Source organism: Entelurus aequoreus, linkage group LG13 (assembly GCF_033978785.1).
Source record: "Entelurus aequoreus isolate RoL-2023_Sb linkage group LG13, RoL_Eaeq_v1.1, whole genome shotgun sequence".
Lineage (NCBI taxonomy): Eukaryota > Metazoa > Chordata > Actinopteri > Syngnathiformes > Syngnathidae > Entelurus > Entelurus aequoreus.
The window spans coordinates 52,729,282-52,751,771 of NC_084743.1; the positions used below are offsets into that span (position 1 = coordinate 52,729,282).

The 22,490-nt window shown below is 38.7% G+C and overlaps 1 protein-coding gene across 1 annotated transcript; it reads right to left on the reverse strand.

Moving 5' to 3' along the window:
- Nucleotides 1-1,063: 1,063 nt before the first annotated feature.
- LOC133663487 (ribosome biogenesis protein NOP53-like) lies at nt 1,064-21,418 on the reverse strand. Its single transcript, XM_062067978.1, has 12 exons — nt 21,167-21,418; nt 20,881-20,957; nt 16,108-16,210; nt 14,352-14,554; nt 13,009-13,076; nt 12,811-12,906; nt 9,011-9,112; nt 8,761-8,931; nt 1,895-2,070; nt 1,624-1,690; nt 1,417-1,493; nt 1,064-1,337 (listed from the first exon to the last, which is right to left on the reverse strand). Exons 1-12 carry the CDS (start codon nt 21,364-21,366, stop codon nt 1,277-1,279), a joined length of 1,401 nt encoding a protein of 466 aa, XP_061923962.1. The 5' UTR covers nt 21,367-21,418; the 3' UTR covers nt 1,064-1,276.
- Between the last annotated feature and the right edge of the window lie 1,072 nt (nt 21,419-22,490).

Sequence of the window (22,490 nt, forward strand, 5' to 3'; positions counted from 1 at the left end):
AGTGTTCTAATGGTACAATGTGTTTGCTCATTGGCTCAGAAGGCTAATTGATGATAAGAAAACCCTTGTGCAATCATGTTCACACATCTGAAAACAGTTTAGCTCGTTACAGAAGCTACAAAACTGACCTTCCTTTGAGCAGATTGAGTTTCTGGAGCATCACATTTGTGGGGTCAATTAAACGCTCAAAATGGCCAGAAAAAGAGAACTTTCTTCTGAAACTCGACAGTCTATTCTTGTTCTTAGAAATGAAGGCTATTCCACAAAATTGTTTGGGTGACCCCAAACTTTTGAACGGTAGTGTATATATATATATATACACACACACACACATATATATATACATATATAGGCCTATTTATCAGTTATTGCAGAATTAATTTGTTTATAAATGTGTGTATATATATATATATATATATATATATATATATATATATATATATAATTTATTTGTTTATAAATGTGTGTATATATATATATATATATATATATATACACACACATTTATAAACAAATTAATTATGCAATAACTGATATAGGCCTGTAAAAAAAAATAAAAAAACACTTAAGTGTACAAACTGTATTTTGCGGCTCTTTGGACGGTAAAAGGTTTCCAACCACAGTTACGCAGTGAATTCAGGATTCGTGTCATTTATATGTTCCAGTGGATGTGCAAAGCAAACTCGTATAGTTCAATACTGAAATGAAATGTGAACTAGTCGTCTATATAGTGCAGTACAGTGCGACAAGGGTGCACTTTAGGTGCAAGATTACAATTTCACGCCAATTACCAGATAAGAGGCTTTGGTGGTGCTTCACAGGGCAAAGTGGTCGAGCAGAACTCTGACTTATGCTTTTAAGCTCCGCAGTGGAAATGAGTTATCACACACACCACCATTTTCTTTCTAATGAAAACATGTTCTGTTAATTTAATGTTGAGGAAATATGTATTATCTATTAGTAAAAGTCAAACCCATTTTTTAAATATATTTAGTTTATTTAAGCATTTCTGCAAACAGGGCGAATTCTAACCTTTAACTGCAACATATTTGCCTGACTGAGCTTAGATGTAAAGCACTCTTTTAAGGGCTTTAATGGACAAACTTACACCTCCTGACAAACAACAAAAATACTTGATTTTCAGTATTTCTGATTGAAGTGGCATGATTGTGTCAAAATGGTCCTATTGTCTGAAAAGTCATTGCGTGGTATATACACGTGGTTCCATTATGTGGCTTTTACATCTTCTCTGGCTTTGCTCCGGTGGTCGGCGGCGCTAAGTGATCGCTCTAAAAGCTCTCTTCTCCACGTACTTCAGCTTGTACCTCCTCGTGAACCTAAAAGAGAGAGAAGCACATGTGCATTTGAGCAAACCTGGGATGAAATGTGACATAAGAGGGACGCCGCCATCCTTACTTGGCTCGCTCTCTGGGTTCGATGAGGTTCCTCTTCTGCAGACTCTTGAAGCGGTCCTGGATGATGCTGCCCTCTGGCTGTAGCAGCGTAGAATTACAAGATGTTGCAGAAAATAAATACTGTGCAATTTTTGCAATACATTCCCCAAGCTCAGAATAATCCTCATTCATATCACACAGTCTCATTTTAATGGAATTATTGAAATACCTTTAGTTGCCGTAGCGTACTGGCAAGCTCGTCGCTCAGCTTGACCTCAAGGTCCTGAGGCTGAAACCTGGACAAAGGGTTATGGTCAGCTATATGTTCAGGCGTCAACACCTCAAAACGTGACCCCGTGGGGTCGTTAAAGGGCTTTTAGGGAAACGAAGGAAGCGGCATTTTGCAGCCGGAAGACTTGATGGGTCTCTGAGGAGTTCCCCAGTGAGAAAGCTTTTAACACATGGAGGTCGGTGTGATGAGGAGCGTGTGAAGTGCCTACTTGAGTTTACCCAGGCGCCTGGGCTGTGCTTTCTGGGCCTCCATGTTGGCCTTCCGTAGCTTCTGCCTCGCAAAGGTTCTCTGTTCTTGCGTTTTGACGGCGGCTCTGATGGAGCGAATCTGGAAAAGCTGCTGTCGCTTGCTAGCCAGGGTTCTCACGGCCTTCCTCCGTTGCTCCTAAAAAAGGAACGGAGATGGGGAATTAGCCAAGATGAGCAACTGGTGAAAATCACAACTTTCAACCATTTAGGAAAACAGTATCTAGAATTGCATTTACAGAAGAGACAGAAGCTTCTCTTAGAAAGCAATGTCATATTTGCATATACCTGGGCCGATATTCCATAAGACAAAGGATGAATGAACATTATTTTGATAACTTTACCAGCCTTGATAAGGATAGACTTTATTTATCTCAGACGCCATGTGCATGCGTGTTCATGGGCTGCAAGAGCTGCATCGGTTTCAGCAGCTACGGGCGTTTCTCCTACATCAATCAATCAAAGTTTACTTATATGGCCCTTAATCCCAAGTGTCTCAAAGGGCTGCACAAGCCACAACGACATCCTCGGCTCAGATCCATACAGATCCAGATACATGCACATAAAGTGTAATAATGAATACCGCTGTAAAACTCCCGACGGTTAGTGTTATCGTATTGAACTAAAATGATTGAAAAACCTTGATTGATATCCAGGGTGTACCCCGCCTTCCGCCCGAATGCAGCAGAGATAGGCTCCAGCACCCCCCTGCGACCCCGAAAGGGACACGCGGTAGAAAATAGATGGATGATACCCACTTTGATACATTTATGGACTGACTAGCGTCACGTTGCTAGCTAGCTTAAATGCTAACACAAAAACTAGAGATGTCCGATAATGGCTTTTTTGCACTACCGTTCAAATGTTTGGGGTCACCCAAACCATTTTGTGGAATAGCCTTCATTTCTAAGAACAAGAATAGACTGTCGAGTTTCAGATGAAAGTTCTCTTTTTCTGGCCATTTTGAGCGTTTAATTGACCCCACAAATGTGATGCTCCAGAAACTCAATCTGCTCAAAGGAAGGTCAGTTTTGTAGCTTCTGTAACGAGCTAAACTGTTTTCAGATGTGTGAACATGATTGCACAAGGGTTTTCTAATTATCAATTAGCCTTCTGAGCCAATGAGCAAACACATTGTACCATTAGAACACTGGAGTGATAGTTGCTGGAAATGGGGCTCTATACACCTATGTAGATATTGCACCAAAAACCAGACATTTGCAGCTAGAATAGTCATTTACCACATTAGCAATGTATAGAGCAGACCTGGGCATTCTGCGGCCCGCGGGCCGCATCCGGCCCTTTGTACGTCCCTGTCCGGCCCGCGTGAGGCCAATTATAAATGACAAAATAAATTTTAAAAAGTATCTATTTCGAGTGTGCAATACAACGGTGCTGCTTTTGTTTTGAAAAGCGTTATTTGTATTACTTCCGTGTGGACGTATGCTCGTGCGCGCAGCGGCAATCACAAATACAAAATACATTTAAAAAACATCTTTGTCGTGCGTGCAATACAACTGTGCTGCTTTTATTTTGAAAAGTGTTATATGTGCGTATGTCCTGTGAGGGAAGGCGCACAGCGACAAGTGATGCCTGGTTATCCCCGAGACGCTAAAAAGAGAAAAGTTGATGACGAATGGCGTGTTTTAAAAAAGACATGGACTGCCAAGTAAAGGTAAAGCCGTGTGCTTATTTGTGGTACACATGTTGCCGTGTTTAAAGAATATAGTGTAACGACCTGCTGAAGTAGATGTCGTCTTCTTGAGTTGTGTAAATGAGAAGTGAGGAGACGTGCGTGTGGAAGGAACGAGATATGTTGAGCTGTGTTAGTATAGCTTGCTCAATAAAAGTTTAAAAAGAACGTCAGACTTGCTGTGCACTTCTTCTGGACGCTACAATTGGTGTCAGAAGTAAAACTTTGCGCATACTCCGCTGCTTGTGTGCAACGTCATCGGGAGGTAACGTGCCACGTGAGGAGCTCGCCGCAAAGAGAGAGAGAGACAGAGAGAGAGAGAGACAGAGAGAGAGAGAGAGACAGCGTTTACAGGTGCAGCCACGCTGCTTGCCACAGGGGGAATTCCGCCCTCAATGAAGACTCCCAGGTTTGATGGCAAGGCGAACTGGGAGGCATTTCATCCCACTTGTGACATCAATTGTAGCGTCCAGAAGAAGTGCACACCAAGTCTGACGCTCTTTTTAAACTTTTATTGAGCATGCTATACTAACACAGCTCAACTTATCTCGTTCTTTTCAAAAGGAAAACCAATCCTCACTCCTCATTTCCGCAACAGCAACGCTTCTTCCATCTTCGCCAATCACCTTACAGACGTTCACAACAAAGAGGATGCAGGATGAAGTGACAGAAATAGAAATTTTTGTATTGTAATATACATCAGGAAGTGTGTTGTGTAAGAAAGTGTTAAAAATAAAACCATCAAAAGCCATCTGCTTTTGTATAAAGATAAGTTAGGTTAAATGAAAATATTATTATTATTATTATTATCTATCTTACGGTATATCAAAAATAATTTGTGCAAAATTTAATTGAAATATTGTCAGTGTGGCCCTCCAGCAGGGCTCGGGTTGCTCATGCGGCCCCCGGTAAAAATTAATTGCCCAACCCTGGTATAGAGTGTAGGGCTGCAACTAACGATTAATTTGATAATCGATAAATCTGGCGATTATTACTTCGATTAATCGATTAATAATCGGATAATAGAGACAAACTACATTTCTATCCTTTCCAGTATTTTATTGAAAAAAAACAGTATACTGGCACCATACTTATTTTGATTATTGTTTCTCAGCTGTTTGTACATGTTGCAGTTTATAAATAAAGGTTTGTTTAAAAAAAGAAAAAAAAAAATACAATTTTTTTTTTTATTTTTTAAAAAGCCTTTGCGCATGCACATAGCATAGATCCAACGAATCGATGACTAAATTAATCGCCAACTATTTTTATAATCGATTTTAATCGATTTAATCGATTAGTTGTTGCAGCCCTAATAGAGTGTATTTCTTTAAAGTTAAGACTAGTTTAAAGTTATCTTCATTGAAAAGTACAGTGCTTTTCCTTCAAAAATAAGGACATTTCAATGTGACCCCAAACTTTTGAACGGTAGTGTACGATATTCCGATATTGTCCAACTCTTAATTACCGATTCCGATATCAACCGATACGATATATACAGTCGTGGAATTAACACATTATTATGCCTAATTGTGTTGTGAAACCCCGCTGGATGCATTAAACAATGTAACAAGGTTTTCCAAAATAAATCAACTCAAGTTATGGAACAAAATGCCAACATGGCACTGCCATATTTATTATTGAAGTCACAAAGTGCATTATTTTTTTTAACATGCCTCAAAACAGCAGCTTGGAATTTGAGACATGCTCTCCCTGAGAGAGCATGATGAGGTTGAGGTGGGCGGGGTTGGGGGGGGGGTGTATATTGTAGCGTCCCGGAAGAGTTAGTGCTGCAAGGCGTTCTGGGTATTTGTTTATGTTGTGTTACGGTGCGGATGTTCTCCCGAAATGTGTTTGTCATTCTTGTTTGGTTCACAGTGTGGCGCATATTTGTAACAGTGTTAAAGTTGTTTATACGTCCACCCTCAGTGTGACCTGTATGGCTGTTGACCAAGCATGCCTTGCATTCACTTGTGTGTGTGAAAAGCCGTAGATATTATGTGACTGGGCCGGCACGCAAAGACAGTGCCTTTAAGGTTTATTGGCGCTCTGTACTTCTCTCTACGTCCGTGTACACAGCGGCGTTTTAAAAAGTCATAAACTTTACTTTTTTAAAACAGATACCGATCATTTTGAAACCGATACCGATATTACATTTTAAAGCATTTATCGGCCGATATCGGCAGTCCAATATTATCGGACAGCTCTAACAAAAAGCCATTAACTTATTTCCCTATTAAGAAACATCACTCCCCAATCTAAACTTGTACAAACACATTACTGTCTAAACAACTGAGATACAGTATTCACATTGAATATAAAAGCCGTGCTGTCTTTGCACAAAGGGATCAACCTATACTCGACAGTTTCTTGTTGAAAAACTGTTTTCAACAGGAGGTGAACTCGTTAAGGTCACATAAACCGGAAGTGAAGTAAAGTGACCACCCAATTTGCATTACAGTGGAACCGCGGTTTTATGAACATAGTTCGTGAAGCAGAGTTCTCCACAAGAAACAATGTAAACCTATAATTGGATCAAGCCTTGACTAAAGTCTCTATTTTAGTGCTGCACAATACTGTATATCAAACAAGCATAAGGGGCTGATGGATTAACTTTCTATGTAAAAGAATAAAGTCAAAAAATAAGCTGCTGTTTGCTCTGCCAACACATGCACACACACAACAAAACCACAAAATCCGTACCTTTAACAACCATAATGCTACAATAAGAAATGTTTAAAAAAGTTAAATCCAGCCACATTAACAACAGCAGAGAAGCTGGCGAGAAGCAGCAGACAGTGGGAGAAGGAATGGGGGGAGCCATGTCTGTGTCTGTGCTTTGGAAGAGCGAGGGAACGCTCTGGAACAAGAGAAGAGATAGGGTCTTTTCCTCTGCTGTGATGTAAGTCTCACCATAATTAAAACTTGATGTGGTTACTTGCTATGCTGTGGTCATACTAGTGAGAGCCATTATTGTACTCCTCACAAAAGTTTTTTTTTTCTCAATTTCGCAGTTATCGCTCCTTTTCAGCTCGTCTGTTGAGTTTTTGGGACTCTTACAGAATTAGCAAAATGGATCAAACTTGTCAAAAAGCTAAAAACTAAGAATAGGCACACATTTTAAAGTGTTGAGAAGTGACTTCTCCTGTGCATCAAGTGAAGAGGATGGTTGCGCCTCGACAACAAAGTTTTGCCCTGCTTTCTTGGCTGCAGGCGCCTGAATGAAGCAGTCGCACGCAGCGACCTGGTTCGGACAAAGAGGTATTTGTAGCTTGATCTAAAAGCTCCTAAATCAAAAGTTTGCATATAGAGAGGTTTGTAAATCGAGGTTCCACTGAATTAAAAAAAAATTCTAAAATGTTAACAAATCAAAATAGAATATAAACATATTTAAACACACAAACAAAAATAAAACAGCTCTTATGAAGCCAGAACAATATTGAATGTTTTCTGTCAAAACATTATATTGTGTAGCTATTTATTTTAGGACTCAAAATTAAACTACAACTTGGTTGAAAGATTTTAGTGTGTGTATAATTAACTTTTTAAACATATTCAACAACACTAATAATTACAGCACTGATAGACAAGGTATATTTTAATTTTACTATTTTTTTTCTTCCCATTTTACATTTCAACTATAATGTTAAAATACACGAGAAATACAAGTTTATTGCATTTGAAAATGCATACCGTATTTTCCGCACTATAAGGTGCACCTAAAAACCTCAAATTTTGTCAAAAGCTGACAGTGCGCCTTCAAATCCGATGCGCCTTATATATGGACCAATATTGAGCCACAACAAACCTAAACTTCATTTTCATAAAGTTTAGGTCTCGCAACTACGGTAAGCAGCCGCCAACTTCTTTTTCCCCCGTAGAAGAAGTGCTTCTTCTTCTACGGTCTTCTTCTACGGTCTTCTTCTACGGTAGAAGAAGTGCTTCTTCTTCTACGGTAAGCAGCCGTAGAAGGGGGAAAATTAAGTCGGCGTAGTTACCGTAGTTGCGAGACCTGTTGTGGCTCATTTTTGGTCCATATATTAGGTACAACGGATTATAAGGCGCACTGTCAGCTTTTGAGGAAATTGGAGGTTTTTAGGTGCGCCTTATAGTGCGGAAAATTCGGTACTTGTTTTATATAACAAAATATGTGCTTTGATTAAGTGATACAAAAAAAGACAAATAAATGCTATAATTATTTGGACAAATACTTGGCAAACAGAAGGCTAAAACGAGAACATATTGTTCCTTCTTCTTAGCAACAGTTCTAAGTAAAGGTGGAACGGACATTATGATCGGTCAAATATTAACATTCAAATTCCAATTACTTTTATTAAATATGTTACTTAGCCGTCCAAAACAATACTGTTACGGTGCTAAACGTATTAAGCCCCAATCTGAAAATATCGCCTTCTTGGATTTAATGACAGTCCTTAAAAACTCATCACCACATTGATGAGCTATTTAGCATGACCAGTTATGGACAATTGTGGGAGGAGTCGCGGGAGAATACCGGGAGGAACTCTTATGTGCACAATTCACTCCAGGTGTGATTATGAGAAGAGTGCGTATAAATCTGTTTTTGTCCATTATGTACATTCTGAGATTTGTGCTTACGTAATGTTTTACGATCAGTTATACACAGCGTTTTATAAATGAGACCCCTGGTTTGCCAGAGACTAGGATGGAGCAGGACAAATTGGTGTTGACAATTTAACGACTCTGTCCAGGGTTTCCCCCAGCTTAAAATCTACATGGGGCATGGCTGCCACGATCAGATACATATAGGGGAAACCCTGCTGTCCCTATATTTAGAAGGTAAACTGAGTAATATTTTTCGTAGAGTCACAAATCCAGTAAAGAGTCTTTTGGCACATCTGAGAAGAAAGCAAGTTTTGAGGGCCCCTCCCCTTCTGACAGCACTTAGTTTTGTTTGCGACATTAAAAAAGTGATAGAAGAAAGTTAATGCGTATTTCTAAACACATTTGTTTCGCTTTGCTTTTATTGTTGTTACAAACACGCCATAGCCAATGATGCAAATTCACCTATTACATCATTACCGACCACCACCACTGAGGAAACACTGCTGCTTGTAGATTAAGCTACTTCTTCCATTTTGAAAGCTTGCTAACACATACCTTTATTTTTTCTGCCTTCTGTTTTTTCCTTTGTTTCTCTGTCTTCTTCTCTGCCAGTACGATGGCTCCACCTCCAACCCCATCTTCCTCCCTCTCCTCAATGGGTGTTGTTTCTTCTTCTTCTTCACTTTCTTCCACCAGGCCTTCCACTTGCTCCTGAAATATGTTTTCCTACAAACAAACAAACACACAGTAAAACCCAGGCTTGGCTGAATTGAGATCAAATATTGGCTTTTGGGACCCCCAGTACCGCAGTCACGAGGTCTTCTTTGTTGACAGCCAAGCGTTTGTTAATTTTGTCTTCCGCCTTCTGTTTCTTTACTTCCACCCCGTGGGCCTCTTGCAGTAAAGCCTGAGTGGAGAGAGTGAGAACATGTGATTAAGCAGTTTTGAAAGCAGAAATCAAAAACCTTTTTGTTGGTTGTTTCTTCAACTGTAGCCTGTCAGGTTGTAATGCTACAGTTCTGTTTCTTTCGGGTCTCATAGTTTAACATTGCATATTACTCATAGGGAAATTGTATGTGTGTGCTTTAAATGACCCCAACACAATCAGGAAGTGGACAGCTACAAATATCACAGTGCTTTCCATATATACTCCACCTATGTTTCATACCAAACCAACCCTTAGAACTAATTTGGTCATTTGTGACCAATCCCTGGCATTCGTTAGACTCGTGACATGTTTTCAGATTGTTTTTTATTTACATAAGAATAATCAGAAATCTTTTATCAGCAGTTACTATTATGTAACTCGTGCTTTTATCTCCTCTTGAATGGACTTCAATAATGTATTTTTATCCTCAAGGTGCTACACACCTACTTACAGGGTCAAACCATAACAATAGAACTGCATTACGTCTCTGCTCAGACTTATTCACCCAAAAGCTCCCCTTTGATTATAGAATTCTATTTAAAATGCTTTATTAAAAAAAAGATCCCTCTGGAATACTCTTACGAAAAAATTTCTGGTCAGGAAAAACTAATTATATCTCCCTTTACACTTATGTTCTAGAAATGCTCAAAATGAATGTACAGGAGACAAAACTACCCGGCAACCTCCAACTGACACTACAGTCGTGGTCAAAAGTTTACAAACACTTGTAAAGAACATAATGTCATGGCTGTCTTGAGTTTACAATCATTTCTACAAATCTTATTTTTTTGTGATAAGAGTGATTGGAGCACATACTTGTTGGTCACAAAAAACATTCATGAAGTTTGGTTCTTTTATGAATTTATTATGAGTCTACTGAAAATATGACCAAATCTGCTGGGTCAAAAGTATACATACAGCAATGTTAATATTTGGTTACATGTCCCTTGGCAAGTTTCACTGCAATAAGGCGCTTTTGGTAGCCATCCACAAGCAAACCAAAATTGAGCTGTTTGGCCACAATACCCAGCAAAATGTTTGGAGGAGAAAAGGTGAGACCTTTAATCCCAGGAACACCATTCCTACCATCAAGCATGGTGGTGGTAGTATTATGCTCTGGGCCTGTTTTGCTGCCAATGAAACTGGTGCTTTACAGAGAGTAAATGGGACAATGAAAAAGGAGGATTACCTCCAAATTCTTCAGTACAACCTAAAATCATCAGCCTGGAGGTTGGGTCTTGAGGTTGGGTCTTGGGTGCAGTTGGGTGTTCCAACTGGACAATGACCCGAAACACACGTCAAAAGTGGTAAAGGAATGGCTAAATCAGGCTAGAATTAAGGTTTTAGAATGACCTTCCCAAAGTCCTGACCTAAACGTGTGGACAATGCTGAAGAAACAAGTTCATGTCAGAAAACCAACACATTTAGCGGAACTGCACCAATTTTGTCAAGAGGAGTGGTCAGAAATTCGACCATAAGCTTGCCAGGAGCTTGTGGATGGCTACCAAAAGCGCCTTATTGCAGTGAAACTTGCCAAGGGATATGCAACCAAATATTAACATTGCTGTATGTATACCGGTACTTTTGACCAAGCAGATTTGGTCACATTTTCAATAGACCCATAATACATTCGTAAAAGAACCAAACTTCATGAATGTTTTTTGTGACCAACAAGTATGTGCTCCAATCACTCTATCACAAAAAAAATAAAAGTTGTAGAAATTATTGGAAACTCAAGACAGCCATGACATTATATTATTTACAAGTGTATGTAAACTTTTGACCACAACTGTATGTAATAACTTTATGAAAAACATAATGGCTGTTCAGCAGAACTGGATATTGGCAAAAATACAAGTATTGGAATAAATCGGATTGCAGATGTAAGCGCTCTGACACAAGCAGTCCTGTAGCACGTTTACGTGTGCAAAGCTGGACAGCCAGTTAGCATCTAAATGTTCTCCAAAAAGCAGTCATGGTTGCTCTTTCTGTGTATTTTACTCAAGTTATCTAGAGAAGCTGAACATTTTAGGCTATTATATAGGCTACTATTATATAGGGCTCCGTATGATACTCTACAAACTACCACCATCTGTTAAAAACACACCATACTACCATGTAAAAAAATAGCTCTTGGTCACAGAGAAAAAAAAATCCCTATGCTACAAAATAAGTCCACCCACCCATCACAAATACACAATGCTATTTAAAACAGTGATAAAATAAGACTTAACAGCACCCCCCGCGACCCCAAAAGGGACAAACGGTAGAAAATGGATGGATGGACTACTTGTAATTAAGGATGCTACTATGTGAAAATGTTATAGCAGTAATTGTGACCAAAAATATCAGTAATCATTACGGTATTCTTAAATGTTCTCAAAAAGTACTCACACCAAAATATTTTAACCAAGTTTTATTTAATACATATAAAATATATTTTCCATTGCAGAAGAAACATATTTTCCAGAATCATACGGCAAATAAGCAGTAACATGGATTAGTTCATTGCGTGAGAGGGGAGCGGTCAAAACAATCATGGTTGATTAAGCATGTATGTACCTTTAGGTGCATGAATTAACACAAAAATATATTTTTAAATAGAACAAAACTACATTTTTTGAGCCATTTGGGGAACTTTTGAGGTCCAGCTTGCTCCATACACCAACCATTACTTGCTCTAACAGCAAAGTGTTTGTACAAGTTTAGATCGGTGTAGGTCGTTTCTTAAATGGAGAAATACATTAATGACTCTTGTTTTCATGTTAGCATTTAAACTCTCGAGTAGGGATGCAACAATAGTAGTATTACCATTCTAAATAAAATTATCAAAACACAGTGATTGACAACTGCCCTTTGATAAACTCTCAAACTGGCTGGGACCAGCTCGCTAGCTTTAATGCAAACATGAAAACAAAAGACCCATTAAGAAACATATACCGATCTAAACTTATACAAACACATTGCTGTCTGAGCTACTAAGATATTCAATTGTGCACATTAATCCTACAAGCTGTGCTCTCTCAGAACAGAGTGATCGTTCTACACTCAGGAATACGAGGTGGAGGTGTTTTTACAGTGCGTTTAAGGACCGCTAAATAGAGTAGGACGCCACAACCCCCGCCAGAAATATGAAATGATAGAATTTATTTGCAACGCACTTATTATTTAAACTCTTGAAGTGCTGCAGTACAAAGCAATATTTAAAACATTTAAAATCTTAGCCAAAAAAAGATAAAATACTAAGATTGAAACACTATCAGTGAACCATAAGAAACACAAAACATGCAAAATAGTGGGTTTTCTAACTATTTATTTTTGCTATTTAAAAAAATCTAAACATTTTAGTGCACTTTTTGGGCAAATTCAACAATGCCACGATAATGATAATGTGATTATTTTGGTCACGATAACCGTGATATGAACTTTCATATGATGCATCCCTCCTAGCTAGCACTGGCTTGTTTCTCCAGGAAATGATCAATATCCCTGGTCAGCAAGTTTATCAAAGTACGATTATCAATCAAGGTTTTACGATAATTTTTTCATTTGAAACGGTAGTACTGACTGTTAAGAGTTATCATTAATACCATGAAGCATTACAACATAGTTGTAACACTGAGTAAAGTATTTGAAAGTGATTACTTTGGGGCCGTGATAATGTAAGAGCAATTTACCTGATGGGAAAAGAAGTCTGGGTTGTAGGAACCTCCAGGAGCAATCACTTCCACCGCAGGGAGCACAGACGGCTTCTTATTCAACTGGTCTGGGCGCTAGGGTAAAATAAACGATTAATTACATGGTTCAGAAAAATAAATACAACAGAAGCTCATGATGATGGATTATGATGGATTACAACTGTATTAAATTCTTACCTTGACTCGCTTCTTGCCTGTCTGCTGAAGGTACCATGGATCTGCTGAATCTTTGGCTGTGTCACACGCTAACAAAAGTGTATGAGTATTAATAATAAAATATTATATATTAGAAAAAATGTGTAAAGGTGCTGGTGGTGCAGCCAGAGTAGCAGATCCCACTCGTGGAATTTAATCTGTCATCATCACAGATCAATAGGCACTATTGATTATGTAAATTGAATTGCGTTACAACCTGTAGATGGCTAAAAACACACATGCAGAATAAAAGTGACTATAAAAACAGGCACTGTCTGAAATGCTCAGTTTAGTGAAAATGTTCCTCATACTTTTATTTTGTGGCAGCTTTCCAGGAATAAATTCTAACTGCCACAAATGCATTTGGTGCTACCCGTTTGCCTTTGCTTATGTGACCGTAGAGATGATAACCGAGGTAAAACTCAACGGTTAGCATTACCGCTTTAACTATACATTTTTAAACCGTGATTGATAAACTTGTGGACTGGCGCTAGCTCACTAGCTTGAATGCTAACATTAAAATAAAATACATCAACATATTTCCCCAGTAAGAACCGACCTACCCCAATCTAAACTAATCAAAAACACATTGATGTCTGAGCAACGAAATATATTCAATAGTGCACATTGAACCTATAAGCTGTGCTTTTTTAACATACAGTGCTCGTTTTATACTCAGAAGAATATCAGAAAAAGGTGTTTTTGTGGCGCGCTCAAGGACCGCTGAACAAAGTAGGAGACTACAACACCTGCCAGACACATGCTTATTAGTGAAGCATAAGAAACACAAAACATACAAAATAATAGGCTTTGTAACAGAGGATCTATTTATTGTAGTTATTCATTTCAGTGTGTTTAAGTACTTTTTAAGCACATTCAACAATATTGCAACAACGATAACCGATCATTCTGGTCACAATAACTGTCGCTATTTCATTAATTTCTGTACTTAAATACTTTTGAATGTCACTTTTTTATGTCTGATTCAACTCCTCAGATACACCATGTACTGAAAAAATTAATTAATAATTAAGTTTCAGACTTTCCCACATTGAAGCCTGTTCTAAAATTCATAAAGTTTCAACACCACCTAATAACTAAGAAGACGGACCAGGAGTTGTTTAAGTGTTGCCAACTTAACGATTTAGTCGCTATATTTATTGAGTATTCAGACCGCTCTAAAAACATTTTCAAAAAAACTAATTTAGACTTTTTTTGGTCTTACTGGAGACCATCACACTAAGTTCCCTGTGATGCGGATCACTTTATAGTCCCAACATAAAAATAAAAGGGATATATTCATTGGACAGGCAAAGAACACTCACGTTCTTGACTCCATATGTCAAAATAGTCTCTGTTTGGGTTGTTGTTGGCCTCTGTCACAGACTTTTTGTCTCTTTTGATCAACGGCTTTCTGTTGAGCTGCTTCCTCTGCGTCCGCGTCACAATGCCCTTGGCTGCCAAATGTTCTGCCTTCTGGGCAGAACGACGAAGTTTCTTGGCATTGGGTTGTTGGTGGGATAACACACTGGCGAAGCACACAGAGAGGGGATGGTCAGTTAATTGTGTGGAGCATAAACAGGAATAGAAATAAGTATTCCAACATGTTAATGACCATGATGTACTGAACAAAAAATAAAAATAAATAGACATTATAAAAGAAAAACATTTGGGTAAATTGCATTTGACCCGGTCTACAGATTTATGCATTTTTAAATCCTCAGATCCCAGGACACCATTTACACAACAGTTTCCTGAGCTCCTATGTGTTGTCTTCACATTTCCAAGAAGGAAATACTGGGAGCGCAAGGATGAGATCATCACTGGACACACTTAATTACATATTTGTTAAAAACACATTGAGGACTAAAGTTCTACATAGGTCTAGGCCGATCAAACGATAAATAAAAATGAACTCGATAATTTAGCAAACCCGGATTAACTGCCATATTTATGTTTTCTTTTTGTCTCCTGCTTCCAAACAGTGTTAAAGAGGTTTCACTCTGTGCATCGCTTTCAGCACCTGAGTGTGTTCATTTAATAGCAGAATTAAATGAACGAAGTGAATCCTCTCGTAAGTCATCCGCAATCTTTGCCTCTGTGAGCGGAAGCAACAAAGCCTCAATAATCGCTAGTGAAAAGCACAACAAAGTAATAAAAATCAGTAGGTAAAAAAGATGATTGCAAAGCAAATCTTCGGGTGTGGGAATATTTGGCAGAAAGGCAAAAAATACAAGACACAACCAAAGTCTTTCAACTGGGGAAAAAACTGCACTAAAAGATGTTCAACATTTATTTGTGCAATTTTTGCTAACCGGGATTAAGAGTCAACTTGAATATTTATTTAGGATAATCCAAAGTCCTTAGCCTTCCAATCACAATAGGTTGTATTCACCTGACGTTATGTCCGGCTCATTAAACACGAATGGCTCGATGTGGTGGTAAAGCGAGCGTCTATTAAAGTGTTCATGGCGGCATTTTGCCTTTCACGAAGAAAGGCAAAATATAAAGTATTTCTCATTATCATATCATTTTTGCAATGAGTGTTTCGTCCTGAGTGTTTTGCTCGTATTTGGTTTCAGCATTAAGATCTAGGCCCCTTGCATACTCGGACATGTTGCACACAGTTTGCTGCACAGTAGCCATATTGGTTTGGTTGACCACCACTTCAAGTAAACATGTCCTAAAAAAATTGTGTAACAAAATACAACCTATAGTAAAACTAATAATGACAAATAAATTGTGTTTCAAAGGGTTGCGTTATTTTTTTATTTAAAAAAGTACCAATGATTGTCACACACACACTAGGTGTGGCGAAATTATTCTCTGTATTTGACCCATCACCCTTGATCACCCCCTGGGAGGTGAGGGGAGCAAATTGTGATTACATTAGTGCTTAAAATAATACTGACAATAATATTTTTTTTTTTGCAATAATTTGTGGGACAACATATCGTCCAGCAAACGCTGTTGCCGGCCCAGGCCTAGTAAGAGATATTTCCAAACTACAGGCCGCATCTGATTGAGGTGCTTGTTATAAAATCCAATAGGAATAGTCACAAAGTTATGATGGGTACTTACTCTTTAATTGGTGGTATGTGGGAGTCATGCTGCAGGATCAAATCTATCCTGAGAGGACGCTGCAACTTTCCTTTCCTCTTCTTCCCCTCCACCTGATCCGGCACTTCAAAAAAAAGAACAATTTTAAATCAACTTAAAACACTTTGTTATTATAATGACAATTTAACCCCGTGTCCTGGTATAGACAGGCTTCGTACACAAATTCAAGCACTTTTTAAGGACTTTCAAGATCAATTTTCCAGTTTTTCCAGTACATTTCAAAAGGCAAAAACCAGTGTGAATCAATCCATAGCCTTGTTGTTTGAGGTCACCAAGTGCTGTCTGTAGGAAAAATATGGAAAATCTGCAAAAACCTAAGCCTAACATTGAACCAGCAGTTGTCAACTGAATGGGGCATAGAAAATGAAGCAGTGTTTCTGTAGACTATTCAATGTCATTGGTGTTTGCAAACGTTGTTTACTTGTTTGTGTGTATCATCATCATCATCCTTCATGTGTACAGCATTGCTTACAAGAAATAATTATTATTGTTTGCTTGTAATTCATGCATACATCATGTTCATTAAAACGACAACCTCCCGGCATGATGGACCGATGCACCACTGTCCTCTTGGGGGGCGACACAGAGCCGTATTTACGGCTCTGGCACGACAACAACCTAATGTAAGGGCTCGTGCAAAGCCAACAGATCAAGCCTGTAGCTTTCATTTTTAAGGAGATTTATTTTCTTTTTTTCCATTTTAAAATTAGCCTATTGAGTCAGACTGCCGAAAAATATGATGAACATTTCCAAGCACTTACAAGCACTTCACCCAAAATTCAAGCATTTTTTATTTTCAAGGTTTTTAAGCACCCGTGCGAACCCTGTATAGAAATACGCAATTGCGTTAATTAATCAGAGTAGGGCTGGGCGATATATCGAATATACATGATATATCGCGGGTTTGTCTTTGTGCGATATAGAAAATGACTATATCGTGATACTCGAGTATGCGTTCTCACGCAGTTGCTTTTAGCTGCGGGCATTACACTACAGGCGTTTCTCACTATTTGTTGTCTCTCCTTCTCACACCTCGCACCTTCTTACATACATCACATACTGTCGCGCGTGCAACATGGCGTTGCACATGACACGCCCTCGTGGAGCAGAGAGGTAGCGACATGGGTAACATTAGCTGTGGTGCTAACGGTTTAGTGAGAGTGGTAATATGAGAGAAAGAAGGTGCGAATCTGGTAACAAATGGAGGAAGAATTAATTCCCAAGAAAAACAGCAGGGGGTCCATGTGGTTTGGCTTCAAGCGGAAATATGTCGAACAGACAACCGTAATATGTCAAGTATGAGGCAAAGCCTTGCTACAAAAAGTAGCAGCACTGCTAATGTAGCATCATTTGAAAAGTCCCCCGCTAGAGAATAAGGAGTTCTTGAAACTCCTCATGTCAACATCTCGGCAGGTGCCACACCAACAAAATGCCCAAGCAACCATTTGTGGACCCCAGGAAGACTAGCGGGTTGTTGAGGCAATCAGCTAATGGGGATCCTTAATAAAAATCAAATAATTTCCACATCAACACCGTATGAAAAAAATTGTCAACAACAGAAGGAGATAACGTTCGTAGTAACTTACCACATAGCGAAGGACATACACTATTTGATTTCCTATTATGCAGCTCATTTTTATTTGACAGTTATTGAAATATTTTGTGTGACATCATGCACAAAAGTGCACTTTATTAGTTGTAAACTATTGTAGTGGCGTTCTGTACAAAAAGTACAATTTAATTTAGTGTTGTTATGATATGTCATCTTAGTGACATCATGCACAAAAGTGCACTAATAGCTTGTTTTAAAATGTCTCTGACAATCTTGCACTTTCTGTTTTGGAAATGACATGAATGTTTGTGCCACTGCTTAATAACTGTTTAATAAATACAGTTTTGGTAAATTGACTTAGTTGTGATTTCCCTCTCTGTATGAAAGATTTAAAAAAAAGAACATATATTAATGCAGTATGAACAAGAATGTTTTAATGTAGACACATAGAATCATCATACTGGTGTGATATTATGCATCAAGTGTTCATTCAAGGCTAAGGCAAAATATCGAGATATATATCGTGTATCGTGACATGGCCTAAAAATATCGAGATATTAATAAAAGGCCATATCGCCCAGTCCTAAATCAGAGTATCATTTTTTTTTAAACATAGTACAAATCCAACATGTGCACTAGGGCTGGGTGATATATCGATATGCGCGATATATCGCGAGTTTGTGCAATATAGAAAATGACTATATCGTGATATTCGAGTATGCGTTCTCACGCAGTTTCTTATTCGCTGCGGACATTACACTACAGGCTCTCCTCGCTCTTTCCTGTCTCTCCTTCTCACAGACAGCAAGCGCAGCTTCTACACACGTCACATACTGTCACGTCATACGTCACATACGTATACGCCCTTGCGCAGCAAAGAGGTAGCAGCAAGGCTAACGTTAGCTGTGATGCTAGCGGTAATACGAGAGAAAGAAGGTGCGAATCTGGTAACAAATGAAGGAATAATTAATTCCCATGAAAAACAGCAGGGGGTCCATCGTCTGGCGGTGGTTTGGCTTCAAGTGGGAATATGTCGAACAGGCAACCGTAATTTGTCAAGTGTGGGGCGAAAGCATTGCTATAAAAAGTAGCATTACTGCTAATGTGTAGCATCATTTGAAAAGTCACCTGCTAGAGAATGTAGAGTGCGTACTCCGCATGTCAACATCTCCGTTCGGTGCCACACGCCCACAACATCAAAATGCCGAGGCAAACATTTCCAGATCAACACCGTATGAAAAAAATAGTGATTCTTTTAGTTGTGATTTCCTTCTCTGCATGAAATTTTTAAAGTAGCATATATTAAAGGCCTACTGAAATGAGATTTTCTTATTTAAACGGGAATAGCAGATCCATTCTATGTGTCATACTTGATCATTTCGCGATATTGCCATATTTTTGTTTAAAGGATTTAGTAGAGAACATCGACGATAAAGTTTGCAACTTTTGGTCGCTGATAAAAAAGCCTTGCCTGTACCGGAAGTAGCGTGACGTCACAGGTTGAAGAGCTCCTCACATCTGCACATTGTTTACACCAGCAGCGAGAGCGATTCGGACCGAGAAAGTGACGATTACCCCCTTAATTTGAGCGAGGATAATAAATAAATAATGATAAATGGGTTATACTTGTATAGCGCTTTTCTACCTTCAAGGTACTCAAAGCGCTTTGACAGTATTTCCACATTCACCCATTCACACACTGATGGCGGGAGCTGCCATGCAAGGCACTAACCAGCACCCATCAGGAACAAGGGTGAAGTGTCTTGCCCAAGGACACAACGGACGTGACTAGGATGGTAGAAGGTGGGGATTGAACCCCAGTAACCAGCAACCCTCTGATTGCTGGCACGGCCACTCTACCAACTTCGCCACGCCGTCCCAATGAATGATGATGATTTGTGGATGAGGAAAGTGACAGTGAAGGATTAGAGTGCAGTGCAGGACGCCAGGGTGTATCTTTTTTCGCTGTGACCGTAACTTAGGTACAAGGGCTCATTGGATTCCACACTTTCTCCTTTTTCTATTGTGGATCACGGATTTGTATTTTAAACCACCTCGGATACTATATCCTCTTGAAAATGAGAGTCGAGAACGCGAAATGGACATTCACAATGACTTTTATCTCCACGACAATACATCGGTGAAGCACTTTAGCTTCGGAGCTAACGTGATAGCATCGTGCTTAACTGCGGATAGAAAAAGAAGAAACATGCCCCTGACTGGAAGGATAGACAATACTACTATTACTTCTACTATCAGGAGACACCGAACCAAACCCTGGACCTGTAACCACACGATTAATGCTGTCCAGCCTGGCGAAGCCTAGCAATGCTGTTGCTAACGACGCCATTGAAGCTAACTTAGCTACGGGACCTCGACAGAGCTATGCTAAAAACATTAGCTCTCCACTTACGCCAGCCCTCATCTGCTCATCACCACCCGTGCTCACCTGCGTTCCAGCGATCGACGGCGCGACGAAGGACTTCACCTGATCATCGGTGCGGTCGGCGGCTAGCGTGGGATAGCTCGTCTGCTATCCAACTCAAAGTCCTCCTGGTTGTGTTGCTGTAGCCAGCCGCTAATACACCGATCCCACCTACAACTTTCTTCTTTGCTGTCTGCATTGTCCATTAAACCAATTGCAAAAGATTCACAGACACAGATGTCCAGAATACTGTGGAATTATGTGGTGAAAACAGACGACTTAAACTGGCCACCGTGCTATTCCAAAATGTCTGCTTCAACCTGTGACGTCACACGCAAACGTCATCATACCGAGACGTTTTCAGCCGGATATTTCCCTGGAAATTTTAAATTGCACTTTATAAGTTAACCCGGCCGTATTGCCATGTGTTGCAATGTTAAGATTTCATCATTGATATATAAACTATCAGACTGCGTGGTCGGTAGTAGTGGGTTTCAGTAGGCCTTTAATGCAGTATGAAGAACAATGTTTTAATGTAAACACATAGAATCCTCATGCTTCTGTGATTATATGCATCAATTGTTCATTCAAGGCTAAGGCAAAATATCGAGATATATATTGTGTATCGCGATATGGCCTTAAAGTACCGCGATATTTAAAAAAGGCCAAATCGCCCAGCCCTAATGTGCACATGATATGTAGACATTTTAGAATAACGTATTAGCACGTTTTGCTTTTTTTTTTTTTTTTTTTTTACCTTTGGGGACATGTTTTGGTTTCGGTCCAGCATCCAAAAAGAATAAACTATCATCAGACTTCTCGGACAACAAGCCACTGTAAAAAAAACAAAAAACAGACCACATGCTTTAAATAAAGCACTTAGCTTGTAGTACTTCAACTTTATAACAACGTAGTTTTTTTTTAGGCATGTTACGCGCCCTTAACACAGAAAGGCAAACATAAAACCTACCAGACATGGAAACAAGACAACTTAGTGTTGCTTACAAACAAAATGATAAGCGTGAACATGTCGGCTAACTCACCCGGTCCTTTCTTGATGTCTGACGTCCTCTAAGAAATCATCCACGTCATCAATATTGCTGTATTTGTTCCAGTTCTTTTTCTTATTCTTGTTAACACGTTTCCTTCGAGTGCTAATCCCGCTTTTGGGATCCAAGTTCTTTAAACTTAAAAATCCTGGTTGCGAGGCTGCCACGCGTTTTAGCTTCCTGCCAGGCGCCATGTTGGACTTCAAATAGAGAGAAACACGCGTCTTCTTCTTTAGTGGCGAACATCGGAAATGCTCACTAGCGCCACTTAGAGGTGTTATACTGTAAGTGCTATATAACTTGGTAATACAAAAAAAGTTAACGCCTCAGTCGCTTTTTTAATGTTTCGTCTTTCTTTCTTTCTTTAGTTTATTTCGAACATGAACACACTTACAGCATAATACATCACACAATTTCATATCATTTAATTTTACATCATGCCTGAAAAGGAGTAGGAAGAAGCAAAGCTTATTTAATCCTACCCCTTTCCCACTTCAGAGCGTTTGCAAATATATAGAATCATTTACTGACCTTTTTATATAATAAAATAACATATATGAATTAGTATACACAACAGTTTTGTAATATGTAATTAATTAATTCAGTTATTATTAACATACTGAGATGAAGAATATCTTATAATAAGTATTTCTCATAATTCTTCTTCTTTGTACTTTGTAAGCACTATTATTTTGAACAACCTCTTAAACTGGATCATATCAGTACAATTTTTAACTTTTTACTTAATCCATTCCATAATTTAATTCCACATACTGATATGCTAAATTAAGGTTCTAAGTGTTGTACGTGCATATACATGTTTTAAATTATTTTTTCCTCTAAGGTTATGTTCCTCCTCTTTAGTTGAGAAGAATTTGTACATTCTTTGGTAGCAGGTTATAGTTTGCTTTGTACATTACCAAATCACCGAACTTTAATATTTCTAAGAGCTTTGACCCACGTACAAGTGCTCACTAGCGCTACTTAGAGGTGTTATACTGTAACTGCTATTTAACTTGTAAATACTAAAAAAGTTAACGCCTCAGTCGCTTTTTTAATGTTTCGTCTTTCTCAGAGCTTTGACCATTATTTTTCAACTATCTACCAGAAAATATGGCGTGTGTTTATAAATAAGACCTGGTACAAATCCACAAGTGCCATTTTATGTTGGATATATGTGTGTTTATAACATAACAAAATGTAAATATATGTATTTTATTTCGTATTAAAAAAGCCTGAATAAGTTACTAATGTGGCCCCCACTTCCCAAAGAAAAACGAGTTTCATGTTTATTTTCTTGTATTAGCAAAAACTAAAA

What these genes read in the sequence shown, in the direction of transcription:
- LOC133663487 (XM_062067978.1), bottom strand. Translation starts at nt 21,366, where the DNA reads ATGGCGCCTGGCAGGAAGCTAAAACGCGTGGCAGCCTCGCAACCAGGA. An exon ending in AGACATCAAGAAAGGACCGG is followed by an intron (nt 20,958 to 21,166) that starts GTGAGTTAGCCG and finishes TTTTTTTTACAG; the next exon opens with TGGCTTGTTGTCCGAGAAGT. An exon ending in AAGAAGACCTCGTGACTGCG is followed by an intron (nt 8,932 to 9,010) that starts GTACTGGGGGTC and finishes GTTTGTTTGTAG; the next exon opens with GAAAACATATTTCAGGAGCA.